Genomic DNA, 23,870 nt, shown 5'->3' with positions numbered 1-23,870 from the left:
AACTGACCTGCCGCCTCGTCCCACGCGCCGCCGCGCCATGCCCAGGCAGCGGCGTGGAACCGTCAGCGTAGTGAGGCTGTAGCGGAAGCGCGCTTCGGCCAAGCCGCCGTCCCAGGCGCCGCACCACGGCCAGCTGCCCACCAGGTCCGGACGGGCCTGGACACACAGAACCGCAGCGCTCAGTCTGACCCGACCCTGAAGGCCGCAAATCTGAGGCCGATAAAAACCTCGACTGCAGGCTGACAGCTGATAACGCATCTTTTAACAGGGTTTATACACTTTCACACAGTAAAATTCAAGCACATTTCAAGAGTTTTCAGACTTTTCCAGCACCTCAGCTTGGACACAACAAAAGAACTAAAAAAAAAAAAAAAAAAAGATTATTTAAATTCACGATTATATAATATTCCTGAAAGTCATTTCAGGAAATGAAGTAAATTTTTGCCAAAAATGATTCATTTATTCTCGTCTAAAACATCTTTTGGCCAAAAAAAACACCTCAGGTCATCATTGTTCTTGTCATCATTGTTCTTAGGAAACTTATGAAATATTTATTACTGTTAATAGTTGTTCTGTCATTATTCTACACGCTACAGTAGGCAGAGCTTGATATATGGCAACATTTTATTTTGAAAGGTCTAACGCCTCATACATCTGATTGGTAAGGGGGGAAAAAAAAACAAAATCTTGAAATGTCAATAATTTGAAACAATCCAAATAGATTTTTCTGCTCGAATTATACAGAGAAAGTCACAAAACAGAATCTATAAGAATTAGTTTTATGTTTTCTGAAATTTAGCAAATAAAAATAACCTGCATACATGTAATTTTAGTCTGATTTAACTTTAGGTAGGAGAAATAAATGTGTTTCTGTCTTTATTAGGTGTCCAAAAATATCTGGTTTAAACTCAACATTTTCCAAATTTTGTGTTTTAATCAAAAGTTCCATTGCACTTTATTCCAAATCTGTGCCGGTTGAATATAAAGCACTTTCCGAACCTTGAAAGCGCCTCATTGAAATTCAATTCCAGGATCTCCAACACCTGTTTTAAACGCGGTTTGTTTAAAGCTCGAGTTGAAAGTTTGAGGCTTACAGCGTAGTACTGGCAGCCGGCTCTCCTGCGAAACGCGTACGCTCCGTCTGGGTCGTTCTCCTCCTCCGCTTCCGAAGAGCCAGAGTGGAGCTGTGGGAAAAAGAGGTCGAAGGTCAGGGTTCCAGTCAAGTTCAAGGATAAAAAGGGCATTTACTGTGAAGTTCTGTCGCTCTCAGAAGTGCAGAGATTTAAACTGAAACTGCACCAGAGAGAAGATGGGAATGATTTCTGACAGTTTTGTTTTTGTGTTTAAATCAAACCCAATGAGGTGGAGGTTCATCTTTCCTTAATTGATAAAAATAAACCAAAACAAAAAGAGATTCAGGGTTTCTGCTCATTAATATTAAATGTTGCCTGACAGCAAAAGAACTATGAGAAAAAAAATACAGAAACGATTAAGTAGTTTTGCGGCCACAAAATTTTAAACCTGTGATTAACATATTTAAGGCCAACTTGCATTTAAAAAAAAATGAATTTAAGAGTTTTGAAGAATGTGTCCTAAAATAACATCCTATTTGTTTTTTCCAAATTTGGAAAATCGTACACCTATTTTCCAAACTTCAGTTTATAGAGCAAATATCTTCAAATCTAACTTTTCATCAAGTAACGGGGGCTTGTTTTAAGTACAAAATTTTACATTGATGAAACAGTACTAGTTTAATTTGACTTGTAATTTTTCATCGTTACCCTTTTTTTTTTTTACTTAAAATGTGCTCCCAATACTTGCCGAAAAGTTACTTTTAAGCTAGTTTTCTCTTACTGCATGTGTACTAAGATATTTGCCCTACAAACTAAATTTGGTAAGATTTTCTGTTTTTGCAATGCAGACCTCGGGAAACTCCATCGTTTGATCGCTGAGGACGAGCTAACCCGTTAGCGCCTTACCTGGGAGAAGGGCTCGTCGTCGGAGCTGGGGAAGTCGTACTGGTTCAGGTCCTTGGCGTTGAACACGACCGGACCTGCGTGGTGGGCTGTTCCCGACGACAACGGCAACAACTTCGGCTTCTTCTCGTACCTCCTCTTCGGCCGCTGGGGTTCCGCCTTTTCGGGCTGCGAGAGCAAAGCGTTATTACGACAACGTTCTGGTGCCGCAAAAGGCTAACGCCGCAGTCCTGACAGAAGCTTCACCTTAGACTTGTAGTCCTTGGAGTCCAGATGGTCCTGGTGTCGGTACTGATTGGTGAGCGGAACCAGAGGGATGATCTGCGGCCTCACCAGCGCCCGCTCAGCCAGAACCTCCGCCATTATTTCTCCACCGAAGTCCGACATGGAGTTTCTGGAGACAGAAATGAAATCATCAGTTCAGAGTTTCCACTCTGGAATATTTCAGTTTGAACACTTTTCAGTAAAATTTAACTTTTCCAGGACCACATTTTGAAGATAAAATACAAATGAACTAAAACTTAGAAGAGTTTCAATACATATTTATATATATTGTTATATATAATCCTTATATATTTTATTTTGTACAGTAAAAAATGTTTGGGTTTTAATATTTTATATCCAACAGCAGGAACAAAAATTTATGTTTTGAAGTTTCTCACTCTCCCCGCACACCTGAATGATCTGAGAACGAAACACTAACAAAAAAAATTCCCCAAATTTCAAAAATGTGGTTAGATAATCAGAAGAGTTTCCAAAATGCCAAACTTAATTTAAGTCAAATTTAAATTCAAAATACTAAATTGATCCAAAAGGGAAACTAAATGTTGTGGTAACTCATTCATTATGATATTTAAATAAAAAGCTATTGGGAATAATAAACATGCATAGCATTGAAACTATATTAAGGTAACTGACCTTCATTGTCAAATTAAATAAGTTATTTCTAAAATAACTGCCCAAGTCATATTTTATCAAAAGATGAATTAGACGAAAAAGAAAAAGAAAATTTACAAAATACACAAAGAAAGTTGGAAACAAAATCTCAACGTGTTCTTGCCAAGTTTTCTGGCTTTGAAAAAATAAATGACTTTAGTGATTCTAACTAAACTTAAACAAGAAAAAAAAACTACAAATGTCAGTCTTCTTATTAAGTATATGAAAATATCTGGTTTTAACTAAAATATTTTCCTAATTTTTGCTTTCAAACGGTTTTTATTTTATTATTTAGTGTCAAGAACTTTATGCAGAAATCAAGCACTTTCCAAACCTCAGACTGCAATTCCAGTGTTTTCCAGGATTTCATAAAAACTCGGCTTGTTGCTTCAGTTCCGTTTGGGAAGCAGAACTTTGGGTCTGCAGTAGGACTCACCGTTTCTCGACGATTTCCAGCGTGAGGTGCAGCAGCTCCCTCTTGCTCTTCTCTCTCCTCTTGATCATCTCCAGAATGGTGACGGCCCGGCTCAGGTCCCTGCGGAGCTTCAGCATCTTCTCGTACGACGCCTCGTCGTTCTTACGGTTCTGAGTGAGGAAAAGGAGACACCGCTTTAGACAAACGACCCAGCTGTCAGGAGTTTGAACGCTTGTGAAAAGGATTAAAGGCTCATGTTTTACTCATGGCCCTGAATTAGGATTTAAGGCTGTGATAAATATATGAACAAAACCAGGAAGGTGGAAACTGAGGCCTCAGACTGTTAACTTTCTGTATATAAATACTCAAAATTACAATTTCAGCTTGGATTTGGCCCAACCGAATAAAGAAAAAATTAAATAAAATACCTGCATAAAACCAAAAAAAAACAGTAATTTGAGTTTTGATATTTTATGGAGATGTTTGGCAAAAAATACTTTTAAAACAATTGTCAATTATTTTTTTTACCAACTCAATAATTGACTATTTTAGCAACTTTTCAGATAAAATAAAACAAATTGAATAGTTTTTGGGGTTTTTTAAAATCAGTCATCAGCCAGAATTTGAGCGCCTCCATTATAAACCCAACATGACTATTTCATCCAAAAACAATTAAATTGAACAGAAATTTGTTTTTCACTGCATGTTTAGTCTCATTTAAATTCAACTTCTAATAAAATCTGTTTTCCACAAACCAAATAGTATTTTAATTCAGTTTTATAATTAAATCCATTCATCAAAGCCTTGTTCAAAACTGAAAACATTTTAAACCATGAATGGAAATTTATTTCACAGAGAGAACAAAAGCTGACATTTAAATCTGACATTTTCTATGTTTAAGGATAAAATTAAAGCTGCAAGTTTTTCCATCTAATGTCTGCTTCATAAGAAACACTTAAACCACATCCAGACGTCTCATAACTGAATTAAATCGACTAATCAGAGAGAAAAGGAAAACGCCTTTGATGCTGAATTGTTGCAGTTGAACAACAGCCTGATTGGTTTATTAGAAAACTATTGTGATAAAAATTCTAACTGGGTCACAATGTCCAATATGACCTAAATTATTAGGTGTACTGCAGGTCCACAGGAGTGTCCAAAGTCTGGTTCAGGGGCCATTTGCAGCCCTTGGAAAATACTTATTCATGGCCCCCCATTCTAAAATGCAAAAACTGAAACTTTGGTTCTCAGTACATTCATTTGATACAGATAGACACAATTTTTACAGAAATTTAACAAATAGAAAACATTAGGTAAAACAAAGTTTTGACTTTTACCAGAGACATTTTTTCCAATCTTTTTAGATTTTATTTGAAGGAAATGTGAAGTTGGATCACAAATATGTAACATTTACTAAAGTATAACTGGAGTGAATTTATTAATTAAAGTTGGCAACTTTTTCAAAAAATGACTCCCCAGTTTAGTCTAGAGAAAATAAAAACAGATTAAATATTTTATTTAAAAAATTAAACACTATTTGGAAAATTATGTTTTTAGTAAAGACGATTTTATGTTTAAAGATCCCTTTTCTACAAAAATCTAAATATGTTTCGTCAAAATACTCCAGTTTATTACTGAACTAAAAGTTAATTCATTTTTTTAAAAAGGGAAATATTTTTGTATTTTTGATTATAAAATAAAAATTGTGATTCAAATACTTTATATTTGGCACATTTGGCTACACTGTAAATGTTGAACAGTATTTTTTGACTTTACCATGAGAAAATGTCAATAGTGTCATGACTGACAGCAAGTTTCCCAGCAGTTTAATCCACCTGTGTCCATTTTTAGCTTTTCACGTGAAGATAAGAGTTCATTGTGCCAACGTCAGAGCAGAAGCATGCAGAATATTTACGTCCCTGCAGCCTGGATCAACCCAATCTGTTCACGCTTCACAAAAAGAACGAGGAGGAAACGGAAAAGAAAGAAGAAATCCCTGCAGGTGAAACTAAGTGCCTGTTTGTTCACAATAAAACACCTTCATGACTCGACAGCTTATGCAGTAAAAAAACAGAAAAAAAACAAGCTAAGCTGGAAAAACTTGCTGAAAACGAGTGCAGGGTTTTGGGAAACGAACCTTCCTGGTCTGCATCTTCTCGGTGCGCCGTCGGAACGCCACGTACGGGTCGCCAGTGCTGGAGCCGTCCCGCTTCTCCTGCTTGACGGTGGGGATCAGGGAGTTGGCCTTGCTGTTTTTCCTCTTGCGGCTCCAGTAATCGAACACCTCCTTGATGAGCTCGTCATCCTCCTTCAGCAACAGCTTGGCTTCAGGGAGACTCACCAGCTGAGAGGAGAAAACGGACGGACACACACACACACACACACACACAAAAAACGATTCAAATCGCTGAATCTTTAGCGGCTTCCAGCTGCGGCGCAGTGGCGGTGAAAGCTGACCTGCTGTCCGCTGCCTTTCTCCAGCCGGTCGATCATCTCTTCAAACTGAAGGCAGCTGATCTCCATCTTCTTCTTTAGCTTGTTGACGAAGGCCTCGTCGTCCGTGTCCAGGTCGTAGTCTGGTTGCTCCGTGTCCAAGCTGAAAGCTGCACAAAGGAAAAAAGAAAGAGAAAAACACGATTTTACAGACGTTAAAAAACAGTTGTGAAAATTCCAACAATATTTCAGTCATTAATCTGAACAAAAACAAACAGCAGCTCACAATCAAATGCAGTCAGTCTCCTGGGCCAGACTAAGACAAAGACTCAATAAAGTCATAATATTGAGAGAAAAAAGTTGTACGAGAAATTAAATCATGTAAGAATAAAGTCGGTGCAACTAGTGAAAAAAACAAAATCTGAGAAAAAAACTGACAATACAAGAATAAAGTCAAAACAGATTAAAGTTGGAAGACAAAAAGTTGTAATATGAAAATAAAAATCACAATATTTCCAGAAAAAAAAAACTATTAGTTTGAAATGGTAATTTTACATAAACTGATACAAAAAAAATCTGAAATGCACAGATATGAAAACTTGGGCGGATATCAATATCCGACATTAATAGGTCACTTACGGCCAATTTACTGTCATTGTATACATTTTACTACCGTTTTGACACCTTAAAACAAAAACACTCAACCAAAAACAAGCAGCAACAAGAAACGCTGCTTACAAAACGGCCCAGTTTTATTCCTCTAATGATATAAATATCGGACGATGCCGACGTTAGTGCAGATATACCGTGCATCCCTACAAAAAAAATAAAAATATGGAACGTTTGTGACGTTTAAACTTTGCCATCGGTTTTACAAATGGAAAATACTTCAACATTAAATCATCACCAGACTTTGAAACAAAAGTGCAAACAGAATCCATTTCAAAGAAAGAATCCCAGATTGAATCTCTATAACATTGAAGCTTTACTCTCATAAAAAAAATAAATAAACTTTTGTAGTAATTTTGATCTTTTAGAACATTTACCTGCATTAATAACTTCAGATAATTCATCATCCCGGCCAAATATGGCAGGCCGACTCAAACCGCTTCAAACAACCATCTTTAAATATCCAAAACATTATGAAGAAACCAGGAAGCAGTGTGCTATGAGGTCAAAGGTCAAACTAAGTACAGGCAGCAGCTCCATTCATCTGAAACAGAGCAGCACAAGGAGACCAAAAGTGGGACGCGCCAGACATCATGGTCTGGATGATCATCAGGCTTAATTACACAAACTTTGACCTTTCGGATAAATGACAGATTAATTCCTGCAGCTAATGAAAAGCAGCAGTATCTGTATCTATCCATTAAAATGTTTTTAGGCAGTTTGCCAAATAAAATTCTGATTTCTCTCACTGAACCCCCAGCAGATTATTCACCTCAGAAACAGATTTAATCAATATCATTGATTAGAAAGAGAATGTCTCCCCCGACTCTTCTGGAGTAAATTTTGAGCCGTTAGGAAATCAAGTGAGAGATAATAAACTGATGCAGATCAATAAACGTCACAAAAACTTGATCACATCTCATTGACAGAAACACATTGGCTCAGAATAATAACAGAAAAACAAAATGGCTTCAAATCTAACATTTAATCTGATTCAAATCAGACACTTTCAATTAAAAGCAGCAGCTGTTACTGTGAAAAACTCCAGATTAATCATTTTTGATCTTCAGAATGATGAGGATTTCCTTCAGGTTTGGGAGAAACCCAGAAGAAGAGCAGCTGTGAGATGGACCAAACGTTTTATTTCCACCTCCAGCGGCGGCGGAGTTTGGAGAAGAGCAAATTGCTTTTCTTTGAGGAACAATCGAGGAAACCACCAGTGACACAGAAACGCAGGGCGAACCGCCAAACTCATTTCCTCTGAGATTACAGGGCAAGGAAATCTCCCTGACAAGCTGCAGCTAACCAGTACTTTAGTTACCGATTAACTGGATTCAAAAGCTGGCACATCCTCAAGATTTCGCACATCAGAAATGCATTAAAAGATACAAATGAATTCCTTTTTTAGTGAAGAAAAACATTTAAGTCCCTCAAATGCAGCAACACAGAATCCATTTAGTGCATCATTTGTAGAAATGATGCACCTGCAGCTAAAACACAACATGCAAAAAGCTCAACTTAAATAAATGGCAGCATAAATGGAATTTATTGTGACAATATTGTTGTCACAATAAATCCTTCCCTTGTAAAATACATGATTATTTTAATTTGTGGGGCTATGAATCAAGACTCACGCTGTATGTGAATGAGCTGCTTTGGCATCTTGTAGTCGCCGGGGTAGAGGGAGTCGTAGTAGGTGATGTTGCTCTCCGCCTCGGGGACTGGGATGACCATGTTGTCCCGCTTCTCGCCGTAGACCTGCTGCGCCGAGATGGCCCGCTGGAGATGGTGTTCCTGTGGAGAGAGAGAGAGAGAATAAAGAGGCTGCTGCAGAAAAATAAAAATCAGCCCAACAGTCGGTTCAGAACGATCTTAGATACTAAACCTTCTGATCACAACTGTACAATGAATGTTTACTTTTTGTCTTTTTGAAATAAACTATAAGGAGAAGCCAAAACGGTGCTGGATGAAAACATTTCCTGCTCCTTTCTCGTAAAAACAAAAAAAACAACATCCTCACCCCCCACTTCAGTGGATTCTTCAGTTTCTCCCTGAAAAGTCGCATCATGTGGGATCCTGTGATCTGCTCTCCTTCCCATTTAATTCTCCAAAACAAATCATCTTTTTCAGCTTCTCTACACCAACAACCAAAAGTCTTTGACAAATAAATCCACCGAGATTCAGAGTTAAAGCAACATTTTTTCCTTTATGTTGCAGGTCAAATATTAAAAACTAAAAGCTCCCACTATTTCTGACATGAAAACAGTCATATGCGGTTAAAACACAGAAGTTTGTTAAATTAGTGGTGGCCCTCAAACAAATTTATTCAAATTAATTGTGGTTTCTGTCAATCAGCAAAATTATCAACATTTTCAATTCAAAAACCCTTTATGCTGCTAAATAACTGAATAAATATACATACAAGCCAAACAAAACACTTTTTTAATCAGTTTTTCTTTAGATTCTTCAACCATCAGATTGATGCAAAGTGTTTCAGGAACTCCTGATCCGTCATGGATCTTTTAAAAAAAGGACAGTGGATACCAACATTAGCATCTGAGCTGCTGCAGAAACAACAGAAAGGTTCCATCTGGGACATTTTTTAAAACATGCTAAAAAGTTAAAATCTATGTAACTAATCAAAAACAGTTCTGACTCTAGTTTAAAAGTATACCTCCATTTATCCATTGAAATCTTACTTTCTATTGGTCTCAAAACCTGCAGAACAAGTTTACTCTCCTGTGCATTGAACAAAACGGTTAAGCTAGAAATAAACCACAAGCCAGAATCAGCCAGGAAAACCAAATCAGTGCATCTGTGGTTCAGCAAGGACGTTCTCATCTAACTTAGTTCAAAATGCTTTGACATAAATTCTGATTATTTAACTTGTATGGAAAAAATGTCTTGCTATCAGTGAAACAACCTGCCAATGGAGTTAGTAATTTTCACAACAAGCTCCTATATCTTGCTGAAAAGTTAATTGTAAGTTAATTTAGTCTTATTTCAAGTGTGCTATGATATTTGCACCAAAAATGGACCAAATCACTTGGTAAGATTTTGTGTTTTTGCAGTGTGCTATTCTAGACCTGTGATAAAGGACTATCATTAATATTGTGATGGCTGAAAATGGCCCCAGGGCCACATTTTGGACACCCTGACCTAGAGAGAACAAATGTGGAGTGAAAGTCCGGAGTGTTTTCCCTCCATAACTGCCCATCATTCGGCTCATCTAGCTGCCACCTGCGCTGGGTGCTCGGAGGGAAACGGCCGGCTGGTTTCAATGTTTCCAGTCGGGTTTAACGGCTGAGCCTTTAACTCCGGCTGGCTGTTTGCCAGAGACAGAGACTCCGCTGGGAGGTGTGTTTGTTTGCCCTGAGGCAGACCCAGACAAAGGCATTCGAGGCGCAGGAAGTTGGGAGTGAATGAGTCGGCGTTTCACAGAGGGTGTCAGCGTTCGACCAGTTCATGAAACACCGACAGGCCAACGCCAGAGTTAAGTAGAAACCAAGTAACTTTTGGGGGGAATAAAAATAAAAATGTTTACGAGTATCTCTACTACGCTGTGCTTTCTACTTTTACTTGAGTAAAACTTCTGGATTTTTTTCCCACTCAATAAAAAAAAAAAAAAATAATAATAATAAAAAAAAGATATATATATATATATATATTCACCAAAGATTCACCAGACACAGGCATCTGCAGTTTTTGTTCGTTTTAGTTTCTTTTTAACTGAAAATGACCAATTTGGAAAAATGTTCTTTGGCCTGATTTTGTTATTTATATGAAATATTGTCATTTTCGTCCTTAAAAGTACCAAAATTTCCACTTAACTGTCTGCTCATGTCATTTTTAAATATGAAATGACTGATAATTTGATCAGTTACTCAGTAACTACTCAGTAAGTGATTTCTTGGAGAGCTGCTTTCTACTTCTACTCAAGTAAAATATGTTGAAGTAGCACTACTCTTGAGTACAATTTTTTGGTACTCTGCCCACCTCTGACTAACACCAATATCGTGCAAAAACAAACCTGAGGCGAGTCACCAGCTGATACAGAGAGTAAACTAACATGTTTCTACCTGGACTCTCAAACCTGCAGCTTTGGTCACATTTCTGCAATTACTCAACCAATCTGCTTCTGGCTGAGGTTTGCTTTTTATCAAAGATTAACTCAAATCCAGATTTAAAGCTCAGCAGCACAACACAGCTTTATAATCATGCAACCGTTTTCCACCTTCCACTTTTAAACATCTCATCTATTCCAACCTGTTCAGTTATATTACTGAATTCACCTTGGCCCATCACAATAAATTGTCCCAGAAGTTATTGAAGTAAACAATAATGTTGAGACCCTTTTCAATAAAAATATAATGGCATAATAATACAAGAAAACATTCTGATAGAGCAATTAATTTCACATGAAGATTTAACACTGGAACTGGAAGACATTTTAAATATCCAAAATAAATGAACAACAAAATTGTCCTTCCAAAATGGGGCTGGTTGAGACCAAAACACCAGACTGAAGACTTTTGCCATCCAGTTTTTGGTAGAAAGAAATGGAGAAAAGCAAATTGTGCAAATGGATATTGAACTTGTTTCATCACCGATTTATTCCTTATTGTAAAAGGTCTACGTTCACAGCAGCTTGAGCGTTATGTCAGGCTTATCACTTTCTGCATCAAGAACCAATGCAGCACGTAACTGAACATCAACTGTACTTTTTTGTTTGCTCTCAGGATAAAAGCAGAACCAGTTGGTGAAGCGTTTTTCTGGATCCGAGTTTTTTTGGCTTTAATTTTATTCAATATTTATCATACCTTCAGTAGAATACCGCACATTGTAAGATTAGTGTATTGCTCCAGCCCTAACGAGCAGAAGCTTATGGAATGTGATGCATTAAATAAGACTTGCTTGTATTTGCAAAGCGAAGCAGCAATTTTCTGCTGCAGTTATTTCACAGGTTTGGAACGAGCAACCCTTGTTTTAACATGGGAAGGTTAAAAATGCATCAGTATTAAATTAGCCACTGTGCCGTCTGACAGGAAAAAACTATTTGCTTGGGAGAAATAATTGACTTAACTTTAGTGCCCGCTTGAACTGCAAGATAGAGTAAAAATAAAACTACTTTAATGTAGCCGAACAAAAACTTTAGAGCAATTTTTAACCAAATGTGAGAAAAGTACTTTACAAAGGTCAAAATACATTCAAAAATCTAGAATCGTGTAAATGTGCAATAATTCATTGAAGCTAAATTAGGAGAGAAGCAAGATTTTGGTTTTTGCACAGACTAATCTCAGAGATTTTCACTTTGTTTGGCATTTGAGAAAGCAAACTTGTATTTTCTATGAATCACATTCAGTCTTCCAAAATGCTGAAGCTTCACAGATTGAAACAAATTGAGAAAATCAAAAGGAGTTTGAGCAATAATCAAAGCTTAGAAGTAGCAACAAAGAGGATTCCTGTTCTACATATTAAATGAACCAATTCTCAGTACAAACCCTGATCAATGCAGTCTGAAACGCTGCACATCTGGAACATCTGCAGTCACAGCTGGATTCTCCCCTCTAAGCTCTCTGGTTTAGTTAAGTGAGTAAAGCCCCATTACGTTGGAGTAAACCCTTTAAGGATTAGCGGTTCTGATCCGGGCTCAGTTAATGAGCATGTTCAACCAGCACGCACAAACACAACCAAAAAAAAAAAAAAAAAAAAACAACTGACTCCTTTATCTCTGATTTACCAGAATTTAAAACCCACACTAGAAAAAGACAGTGTTTCATTATATTACGACACGCAGGTCAGGATTATTTTACACAATTTATAATGAAAAACTGTTGGTCAAGTAGCTTCACATCAGGAAGTAGCAAAACCTGTAAGCCAGTATTAATGTTGGCCATTTTTAAAGCATCAGTAACGGTCCGATAAATACGACTCAGCCGATAAATGTTTATTTGCTATTGTGTTTCAAGACGGATGGACGACCATATATTTGTAAAGCAACAGTGCAGTGATGCGACGCAAAATTGGGTGGTCATCATCACTGTAACTATTTAGAGCAAATTTTCATATCATATTGTAATGTCACCAAATAGAAACATAATACATCGAATTATGCTGTTTTTAACAGCCAGCAACAGGATCGAATATAAACTAGTAGGATTGAGAAGTACGTTGGTACTGAACTCAAATTGGTGAATCCATGTGCTGCTTGGTGGAACTTTTAATGGGCCAAAAATAATGGCCGTTCTCTGTTCTAGGTGTACATATCTATGAACAATTTGCTCACAGCCTCCCCCCATGATATCCTACATCTAGTCCTGCACACCAAAGCCTGCCATGAATGCTATGGCTGACTAGCATAGCCACTGATGATGGCGGATTAGCAGTTTTCCTTCAACGCCAAGATGATTAGCAGCACGTAAACTATCATGATTGGTTGCACTTTGACCCTCTCCTTTGCTCTGTCTACTTCTAAACAGAGCAGCTCATTTCTGCAGATGGCAGTAGGAACACAGGGAGGAGGCAGCGGAGACAGATTTTTTTCACAGATCATCTGTCTCATGACAGTTTTAATAAATTCATAAATATTTTTGCTAAAGTCAAATAGAGATGCTTTAAACAGTGGGCTGCTGTGAGACAGCCATGTCCTTCTGCAAATGCGTGACATTTAGGGTTAAATGTTTAGACGTCTGACTGTGGTTGTATTCAGTAGTATGAACAACTGGACCACAGCAATGATAATGGTAATAATTTAAAAGGGATTTGAGCATCATGGCCTGCAGTAGCCAAGGTGCATCAATGTACATGCTGCCCAGCGATGCAGAATTGTGGGAATTTGGTTTTAATGCAGCTGATTAGCAGGAAGAAATCTGAGCTTTCAGTATTTAGTCACAGATCAGAGTCAAACGAGACAAAATTAGTTGGTTCCAATCTCTGGGCAATTGGAGCAGCTGGCTAATGTACTTCGCCAGCTGTATGGATTTTTGTCATCTTTGATTCCCGCAGCAGATTTAGGAAACGCAAAATAAATCTTACGGCTAATGTGGACATCACAGGGAAAGGGAGGAGGGGAGAGACGAAAAGACAGTGAGAAAAACAGGGTTTTTTCTGCTGTAACATCCATTATCATGCTATTGCATAACTTTAATATTCCCATCCCAATTCCCTCCCATAGTCGACACCCATCAGCTTCTTCCTCCCCACATTTTATAAACCCAAACCCACCAGCAGCCAAACCTCATCAGAAAACGTGTGTTTACTTTCCGTCTGTGGGCCGATGATAAACACACTGAGGTGTATCGGCGCGACGACAGTCCTGCTTTCTCACACGCAGGAGTTCAAATATAGCTCCTAAAACGAGCCCCATCAATCACCACCAGAAATGCTGAGCAAGCCAATGCCACCATCCCCCTTTGAGTCTCTTCCACAGCGAGAGTAAACCGCTCCTCAGTGTGTTGGTAAAAAAACATTATGCACAGAAACTGTTCAAGGCACTGAGCAGAAATAAAAGCTTTCATTTAAGCTATGGATGAAAGCTGAAGGAAAATGGTCGACGGTTTGAATGAGCGGCGGATACTTTGAACAGGTGACCCTCCCTTTCCCAGTAAGGTCACGCAGCGAGGAGCTGGGAGCCAGCCAGCATGTTTCTGTGTTTGGCAGCGAGGCAAACACAGCAGACGCCCGTGGGTTTCCCAGCAGGCCTGCAGACACTGACCTCACTCTCAACCTAACGTAAATACAAGACAAAGTGGCTGACCCAAAACAAACAGGCCGCACGTGCTGCTGCTGGGAACCCAGCGCTGCAAAACAACACGCCGCCTGGAAGCTACAAACGCACACGTGGTTCCAGCAGAACGCCGGCCCAGAAAGGGAGAGGGGGTTTTATGGAAACGGACTCAACGATAAGTGGACGACGCAAGCTTTCTATTGGCTGAGAAACAGGAAGTGTGCAGACCATTTAACAGCAAGTCAGTTGGGAGACACACAACTAGAAGAACCTCAGAACCAAACAATAAAGGCCCTCAGGACGAGCAAGAGACAAAGTCAAAATAATAATAAAAGGTTCAAATGAAATGGATTACGACCAAAACATTTCCTACTCCAACAACAAACAAGAATCTCCAAGTATATTACTGGCAGATAAAGCATTTTCAGGAATGCTTTAAATATTGAAGCACTTAACTTGCACTACTCGCCACTTTGGCCTGTTTTCAATTATTATTTCAAATCCAATTGTGGTTACCGAGACTTCACAATCCATTTAAATTATTGTTGTTTTGTTCAAATATTCAAAATGTTTTACAGTTCCAGGCATAAATATTCTTTGAAAATTGGTCTTTGAGAGGGTGTCATTACATTAATATAATTATATTCGTTGAAAATTATCTCAAAATGACATTTTTTCTAGCCATAATTTCGTCCAGCACAGTTTGTTATTGTGAGAAGCGATATTCTGATGAAAAATTATTTACTAGGAGGAAATGAATCGGCATAGGACAAATTAAAACAAATCAAATGGAAGCAACTACAATTTCCATGTTTATGTTCAAAAATAAGACTGAATAAAACTTCTGCTTTACTTTCACTAATGAATATAATAGTAATTTTATTTTTTTGTAATTTACATTTGTAAGGTTCTAACTGCAAGTAATAATGGATTTGGAGTGAAAATGTATAAAATCTTTAGAGTACAAGAGTAAATATTAGGAAGAAAATCTAAAAACTCTTGTTTTAACAAATTTGCACATAATGAGAAAACTTTACAAACCAACTAAAAATCTAAAAATGTCAAACTGAAAAAGATATACATTTCTGTGAGTAAATTGAATAGGGAAAAAGGTGGAAACTCAAAAATCTATTTTTTTCCTCTAGGTGTGAAAATAAAAACAGAGCCATGTATCCCATCCAAAACAAATATCCGCGTTAATCTGAAGTAGGAACAACTGCTACAATTCAAAGCATATTCTTAATCAAATCTGACACAAATTAATAAATTGCTCCCAAATTATGTTGATAGATTTGTTACACAATCAGATGTTCCAGCTGAAAAGCACAACGTATTGTAAGAGACAGGTATTCTCCCTACACACTGTCCTGATGGAGGGCCACATGCCACCAGTGTGCTGCCTTCGGTGCCATCTGGCACACTGAACCCCTGACACCAAACACAGGCTCCAAAGAAGAAGAAAAAGCATGCATTGGACTGAAATAAGTGTATGATGCAGCCTAATTTGCTCAGCATTTTAAGAAAAAGTGTGGCGAAGTAGAGAAATGTCCTGAATGAATATTTAAGAAAGATGCACATCATCCACACAAAAATGAATCCAAAACATTTCCCCAACGAGATACAAAATCACAGCTGCCCAGTAAAACTAGCTTGTCCTCCCAGTGACCAGCAATGCAAACACACTGAGGAGAAATCCCTTCTTGTGAATGAGACGCACGTATCTGACAGCTGCACATGCTTAGTGACACCTAATGCATTTATCGTTCAAAGAGCTGAAACATCACTCAGAAAGCAAAAACAACATGGACGTCACCAACAAAACCTAGCAATTCTGATCAAATCATTCCAGCTCAGTCATGCTAACATGCATTCTATTAAAATAAGAAAATATACAATTCTGATCTCAACCGCCTTCTTTTGCTAACACACGGCAGCATTGTTGACATTTCTGCAAACCGATCTGAGAGCAGCAGCGCCCCCTTGCCTCAGCGCTCTGCTACTACGCCAACACAAGGGCCCCTTCCTCACGCAAGACACAAAATGTCGGCATTGCTCAAGTCACATGACCCCTTTGTACTCAGAAACCCGTCTCATGCATAAATAAACCGGTAAAACCCGGTAATTTTATCAAATACAAACTCCTTGTGTCTAAATTTCCCCAAAACACCCGTCCATGTCCAGCGAACGAGCCGTTAACTGTCCCAAACCGTCGTGTTTCTTCAGAGAAAATTGGCGGCCATTTTGTGAAAGCTTGCGCAGGAAAAAAAGAGGGGCGCCTCTGATCGCTTAAAAATAAAACAAAGCTTAAAACTTCACATTTTCAAACCGTTAAAACATTACCGATTCCTCTTCTTTCTCCATCCCCGTCGGCATCTGCGGCACAGCCCGGTTAATGGATGCATATTCGTGTAGGTCGGGTAAATCCTCACAACGGAAGACGGGTAGTGGCTTGGAAGCGTCCAGCGCCCGTGCCCGAAACGACAATTTACTCATTTTTTCACAATTCCAGATGCAATATAAATCTATCCGATCTCCTAATGTTCACAACGGCACCGAGTGGAGCTTTCATTGATGTTTCTGTGCGGTTAGTCTCTAACGTTCGGAAGGTTGTAGCTTGTATTTAGGGCGTCGCCAGCGGAGCTGGGGGAAGGCCCGGATCTCGGTCGCTCTCTCTCGGACTGTTTTTTTCCGACGCTCCGCTCCCTATCGGTGGTTCAGTGCGCCATGGACAACATGGCGGACATTTAAAAACTCTTTTGCTCTGTTTCGCTCGGAGCGGTCCAACCCCCAGTTCGTGGACCGACCATTCCCACACGGTCCCGAGCGCTTGCGCGTTGTCGGGGTTGGGGGAAGGGGGTATTTGTTGCAAATCAACTTCGCTCCACACATCCACATCAATTATTGAAATAAACATCAGACATGGCCGAAATACGTACCAGGATACGGAAGAATTAAAATAAATTAAAAACGATTCCATTTATTTCCAAAAATAGGATAAAACGCCAGGAAAATATTTAATATATTGTAAATGAAACTTTAAGATCACAAAAAAAATTACCAGCAGAAAATTTTTAAAGCGTAAAATAAAACAAAAATTACGTAATAAAGACAAACCCAGGATGGAAGAGACGTACATTTAAAATAAGTTTAACATTTTATATGAACATAAAGCAAAAACAAAAACAATCTAAAGACAGATTAAAGTCGTACATAAATACCACAGTAAACTCACAAAATACAAATATACGTATTTTTTAACAAAACATGCAAATAAAATACCAGGTTTAAACAAAAAGTGGCACAACTGACTGAATATCCCAAACCAATCCAACTTATAAGAAAAGTTAATAATTAAAAAATAAAAAACACAGTTGATTTTTCCAATATTATAAACCAATTTAGGTTTCTAGAAATAATTCCTCTTTGTTTTATACTTTTATTCTCAGTTCCTTACATTTCAATATATTAATTCCTCCTATCAATATACAATTAAAATAATTTATACATGATAAAGTATAAAACTACTCATAATACTTTATATTATTCAACCCATATTTCAAAGTTATGGAATGCAGTAATTTTGAGCAAAACTAAGTCAACTCCACCTAGAAAACAAAAATGTTTGTTGCTCTTTTTTATTTTATTTGGTGTGAAAACAAGAAAAACATGACCAACTCCCACTCCACCCACTAAATCTAGCAACAACTAAGGATGCAGTCGTTGCTGGATGAGCAGGAAAAACTGTTCAGATCCACTGAACCTCATCAGCAGTGATGCCACAACTAACTGGCACATAAAAAAGATGTTTACTCCAGATGAAATGAGTCACAGCGTGCACAATGCTGCCTCTGTCTGGAGGCACAGGGACATGCATGTGCACAAAAATACAACATGGATCAAGTTTTAGAGGGTTTGCTTCAAAAAAGACGCCCCACTTCGTTTGGTAATATTCCTAAAATTCACAGAATAATATTACATTTCCACTAAAGCGCCTTACCTATTGATACTGTGATTATCCTGGGTCCAGGCAGAGAACGAAGCTTTTTATTTTCATTCTGAAACCCATAACTTCCACAAAGACGATCTGGAAAGAAACAGAAAGAAGAACAGAAATTTTAAAATCTGAAAGCAAATAAAATAAAAATCAGGACGAAACCGAAAGAGAAAATTAGGTTTAGCAGAAGTTTGCTCATGTAAGGCTGCAGAGGAGACGGCTCTCCGCACCAGCTGATGGTGATTATTGGGCTTGTGCAAGCACACCTGGTGCTGCTCAGGTGCAGAACCAAAAGAAATAACTTCATTTTACCAATAGTCAGATTGCCCAGAGTGAAGCTTCAGGGATGAAACGATTAATCAAATTAATCCTGATGAATCAATTACTGAAATAATTGTCAACTATTTTAGTCATAAACTGCTAACTGCTGTACAAAAGGCCATTTGCTGAAAGAACAACATACACAAAGTAGTAATTATGTCAAAACTGTGCAAACAATATTTAAATTTTGCACTTAAGACTAGAATAAACTTCTTTATCTATAAATGTTTTATCCCGGAACTCCTTAAATGGCAGTTCACCTAATTAAATTATGTAAATAAAATAAAACCTCCAATTAGATACCCTTTTCTATTAAATTATTATTTGATTAATCCAACAATCAATAAATCAGCTCTACACTGTATTGATGCAAAGTCAAACACATTTTTTTAGCTTTTTTTGCAGCTAAAAAAACATTTTAGCTGCAAATGATTAGGCAAGAAAATGTTTTTATTGATTCTACTCATGATTTAGGAAAAAAGTCTTAAGTGGTTTAGAACGTGGCTACTTTTCATTTGATTAACTGATTAAATAGAATAGTTGATAGATTAATCAGTTAAAATCATCATTAACTGCAGCCCTACACAGATCGTCAGCAAATTATTAATTCGATCCTAAATGAAACCATAAGAAGTTTGACACTGTTTATTCAAACCTGCTGCATGATGCAAAAATATTCCCACCTGTTATGAGACAAAGTTTCTTAAAGTTCTTTCGTGTCTGCAGAAGTTTCTCAGCTGGAAAACACATTTCTAACCCAGAAAGTGAGACAGCTGCTTCTCATTCCCAGCATGTATGAGGTTTTAAATGTTTGCCAGAAAACATGGTAAATTAAATGAATAGCAGAAACGAGTCTCTCAACAAAACACCAGATGCATCGCATAGACCACATCTCCCTTAGACCCCTTAAAAATAATTGTTACTTAGCATATGGACAGGATGGAGATGATGGGAGTTTCTGTTGCTAGTCTGCTTGCTTCTCCAAGACAAAACTAACTTAATCCAGATTAGGGCTGGACGACATGGCTGAAAAACTTATAATGCAAGCGTTTTATACTAGTCAGTATTGATATCTACAGATCAGATTTAAGTTTTAAATCTGTGAGATACGACCAGACTGGTGGTGTGATTTTCTTTTCTTGCTGTTTTTGCTTTGTATTATTTTGTTTTAGGCAATAATGAGACATGGTGGCGAATCCTGAAACTGCTACTGCGCACGTTTTTCAACAGGTTGTTGCTAGGTAACCACAGAATGATTGAGTTGCTAGGTAACCAAAGAATGAGTGAGTAAGTTGATTCCACCAACCAAGCTTCACTAGCCGTTAAGAGGTTGAGCGGATAAAGTCTTTCCTCTGCCTACATCTCCCAGAATGCTGTGCGACTCTGAATCAACAATCAGTGAATATTCTACACATTGAATATTCTCATACACATCATCTACTCTACTGATGTTGATCACATGACTACCGTTATTGATCAAATGAAATCCAATTAATCTAACTGTCTTTGGCCACATAAATTACAACAATAATTCAAACATTAAAAAAAAAACAATTACAAGTCCAAAAAAAAAAAACCATAATTAGGGATCCCAACAAATTAAACTGTCATACTGTATTAATGCTGCATTTCTGTGTTCGGAACGGGAAAATCCTGACATTCCAGTCGGAAAAATCAACTTTAAGTGGGCTTTCCAAGGGGAAAGCGGGAGCAACTTGGCTTTGCATTTCAATATGGCCGTCCCTTAAATCACTGGAAAGATAAAGTGAAAACATATTTATTTACAACATAAACAAGTAAGAGTGTGTTTTAAATCAATGTTACATGTTGTGCCTGCAGCTACAAACTGAACAAATTAAAAGCAGTGTTTGTTTATGGAAAGTAAAGCTTAGAATGATTATAAGAACTGTTGTAAACAACGTTTATGGAAGTCGCATTGTTGAAATTCAAACTTCTTAACTGGAAAGCTCAGAGTTTCTACTTCCTCAGTAACTGAAACGCAGCATGTAATCGGTCAAGTAAAAATGTGTTTTTAAGAAAAAAAACTTTAAAACACATATGAAGGTCAATATTAATGTTGTCCTTCTCGGACGTTTGCTGTGGCTTTTTCTTCAACAGCCTGACAGCTTACTACTGCTGCATTCAAAATGAAGCCTCGATGACTTACAGCTTCCTTCAGTTTCTAAGTGACCAACATGAGGAATAATGGGTGCAATTTGGAGATGTGCACGCTTCTTTTTAGCTCAGAGGCCAGTACATATTTCAGTGTACAAGAGGCTTGGTTTGTGGCAGGATATAAACAGGCAGACGCATCACAGCATTGGCAACTTCTGACTTAAGTTGCTTCGAAAAAGCAACTTAAGGATTTTAGGATTCTTTTAATTATTTTTTTTTTAATCACTTAATGGAAAAACTGCAATTTTGCAAAAAATCTTGTTTTTCATCAAATAATTTTGGCACTAAAATTGAAAAAAAAAATTTTTTTTTTAGCGAGTTGAAATTGATTTAATTTTTAAAACTACAACGGAAACATTTTTCACATCGTGAGTCACATGATCAACAACCAGATGTGATTACTGGTGAAAACCATGAAAAGAAGAGGACAGGAAGTAGTCAAAAAATGATGACACGGCATTTTTTTAATGACTTATTGTGTGAACAAATTTACAGATATCTGATTTAAAATCAGATTTGCGAAACCGTGTTTTTTCGACATCAGCAGAATATTGACAACGGTTTGCAATGAAAAATTTTGCAATTGTAATGGAAACACAACTATTGTTGATTTGAAAAGCAATCTTGAATTTCACAATTTGGTTTGCTTTGCAAGCCTTAGTAATTCATATTCTTTATTCTTCATATTAACCTAATTTTAACTTGAATTATATCTTAATGGAGGCTGCAGTATAACTTTAATTTAAAAAATTATAATTTTATTCCATATTTGTTAAAACTGTCAATATGTTTTGACAGTTAATTATTAGACAGATAACCTGTAAACATACAGGTGTGGACAGTGCTAGGACACGCCTCCTGCCTGTGACTGGTTGTTTCCAGTTAGCACTGGGAGAAAGCAGGAGCTCAATTTTTTTCAGATTATTCGTTTCATACCATACTGACAGTGTCTTCAGTCAGAGGCTTCTTCCATCTGTTGTAACACAGACTGCTGGAGGAGATCTTTTCTGCCCACAGCCATCAGTTTCTACAACTCTTTGAATTTATTACAAACTATTCAGTTAAATTTCTTCAGTTTTAAACAGTTAAAGTTCATCATTTTAGCTGAGTGACAGAACTGTTCCAAATAAATTTCACCAAAGGTTGGATGTTTTTCACAATATTCCAGCTAAACCTGTCACAATAAGCAATACAACAATTATTTGCGTGATAAATTACAATAAATGAAATAATATCCAGTTGCATGATTTATCGTTTTTCTCTTTTGTCTCTTTCTGCCAAAAACTGGACAACGAAAGTCTTCAGTATGACTAGCCCTTTTTTTAAAGGATAATTTTGTTTACAGAGACTTCATAAGTAATTTTCCTTTCTGTCTTCCTTATCTATTTAGAATATTTAAAACATCTTCCAGCTCCTGCATTAAATGTTCATTCGAATTCAAAGTTTATTGATGTCTGAGAATGTGTTCTTACCTTTATCATTAGTGTTATATTACTTTAAAATGCTCTGAAAATAACAATATTAATGTTTATCGCAATAACTTCTGGGACAATTTATCATCCAGCAAAATCTGTTATTTTACTGGATGAAACATTTTAATTTCAGCTCTTAAAATGTTTTACCTGTCTCAATTCTCATGTGATATTGGTGCCATTTGATGCCACCAGATGTTTCAAATGAAACATTTGAAATGTTTGCTATTGAAGACATCATTTTGGAGAGAAAACAGAGCTTCCAGCTGACACACACAAGTGCAACGTGGGTGGGATTTGTCCCACAATAGAGAAAGAGTTCAGATAATCACAGGAAAGAGCTGGAAAACTCAGCTTTCCAGCTCTCCTAAATAATCAGATGTTTTCAGTTCTGCTCGGTTTTTGTCCTTTTTAAAACGTTTAAAGATGCAGATGTGAAGCCAGGTTGCTCCTCCACCTGTTTTCATGAAGATGGGTTTGTGTTGGTTAGATAATATTTGCAGTGAATGATACAGGCCGAGCAGTTCCAGGGCAGACCACAGGGACAGCCTGGCACTGTTCACTCACACACCCAAAGCTGCATATGATCCAGCAGAAAAATGTTCCAGATTATCCTGCCATCAGCATGAAAGCTCCTCAAAAGAAGATGGAGTAATTAAAAAACCAAGATATCCTTCAACTGTCTCCTTCTGCTGAGGTTTACTCGTAAAAAATCTAACAAATCAAATTATATTCGGATATATATTATAATTTCAATATGTAGTTATACATTTTTAAAATATGTGAGTCCATATTTTGGGGGTTTGGTGGCTTTTAGGGCCTAAAACCTGAGCAGGGACTTTGAATTGCGTCCAGCTGACCAGTCAGGAATTTGATTGCGTGTATGAAATCATCTGATGCCAGAAAACACACTAATCACCACGGGCCTCTTTATTCTGGCCATCAGAGTTAAAAACATGGCAGGAAAATACTCACCGAGTGGATCTGTGTGGAAACGTGGAAGCCTTCGGGACAGATGGGGAACATTTCTGCAAGTTTAACCAGAAGAAGAAGAAGAACCCGAGGGAGAGACGACAGAGAACACGACGCAGCGAGCCACAGAGGGAGTTAACGTCAACGTTAGCCGCCGCTGGCTTTTACTTTCACCGACAGAACCAGCCGGTGAGAAGCGGCCGGTTCCCGTTCAACATCCGGGCCGTCAAACGGCGTCTTTCAGTCGGTAAAAGTCCGTATTTTCCTTCCGTTGGTCGAAACTAGGGAGCTGGAAAGCAAAGTGCTACTGTTGGGGGTTAACAACTTTGCTGTGAAACACGCCATCTGATTGGCTAGCCGAGGCCACCAATCACTTGTAGAGAGGCTCCACAGGGGCTGAAACGAAACCTGATTGGCTGGCGCAGACACGAAATACAATGGAGATCCGGAACGCACGTCAACGTCGCCGCCATACTGCAAGGGGCATTTTTTCGGAAAAGTTCTTTACGAAGGTAAAGATAGTAGTGTTTGAACTAAAACTTTGAACAAATCACATTTAGCTGAGATTATATATATTTGTATTAATTATAATAAATCAGAAATAATTGGGAAATATTTCTTTGAATATGACAGGTTATTTTTGGAAAATATTATTCCTATAATTTTTTAATACCATACCTTTTGTTTTTACTATTTTATGAAGTATCACTACTTTTACTTCAGTAAAAAGTCTGCTCTACCCACTTTGAGTGATATCACTAAACAAGCAAGGATGTTTAGA

General features: G+C 37.7%; 1 protein-coding gene across 2 annotated transcripts in view; it reads right to left on the bottom strand.

The window, feature by feature from the left end:
* LOC129355724 (enhancer of polycomb homolog 1-like) overlaps positions 1-23,448 on the bottom strand; it is a 31,509-nt gene extending 8,061 nt beyond the window's left edge. The window contains exons 1-10 of one of the 2 annotated variants that reach the window (XM_055025319.1): positions 23,093-23,448; positions 18,153-18,239; positions 8,064-8,223; positions 5,785-5,930; positions 5,465-5,671; positions 3,349-3,497; positions 2,223-2,370; positions 1,980-2,144; positions 1,095-1,184; positions 8-156 (exon numbers count right to left, since the gene is read on the bottom strand). In XM_055025319.1, coding sequence (XP_054881294.1) covers positions 8-156; positions 1,095-1,184; positions 1,980-2,144; positions 2,223-2,370; positions 3,349-3,497; positions 5,465-5,671; positions 5,785-5,930; positions 8,064-8,163 — 1,154 coding nt within the window. In that variant the 5' untranslated portion in view covers positions 8,164-8,223; positions 18,153-18,239; positions 23,093-23,448. Of the gene's footprint in view, positions 1-7; positions 157-1,094; positions 1,185-1,979; positions 2,145-2,222; positions 2,371-3,348; positions 3,498-5,464; positions 5,672-5,784; positions 5,931-8,063; positions 8,224-16,495; positions 17,052-18,152; positions 18,240-23,092 lie in introns of those variants that run through there. The other variant, XM_055025318.1, reaches the window with a different exon arrangement.
* Positions 23,449-23,870: the final 422 nt, after the last annotated feature.

Source organism: Poeciliopsis prolifica, unplaced genomic scaffold, assembly GCF_027474105.1.
Source record: "Poeciliopsis prolifica strain line A6 unplaced genomic scaffold, Auburn_PproV2 SCAFFOLD143, whole genome shotgun sequence".
Lineage (NCBI taxonomy): Eukaryota > Metazoa > Chordata > Actinopteri > Cyprinodontiformes > Poeciliidae > Poeciliopsis > Poeciliopsis prolifica.
Note: the sequence above shows the minus strand (reverse complement) of the source record. Positions and strands in the feature narration are given on the sequence as shown.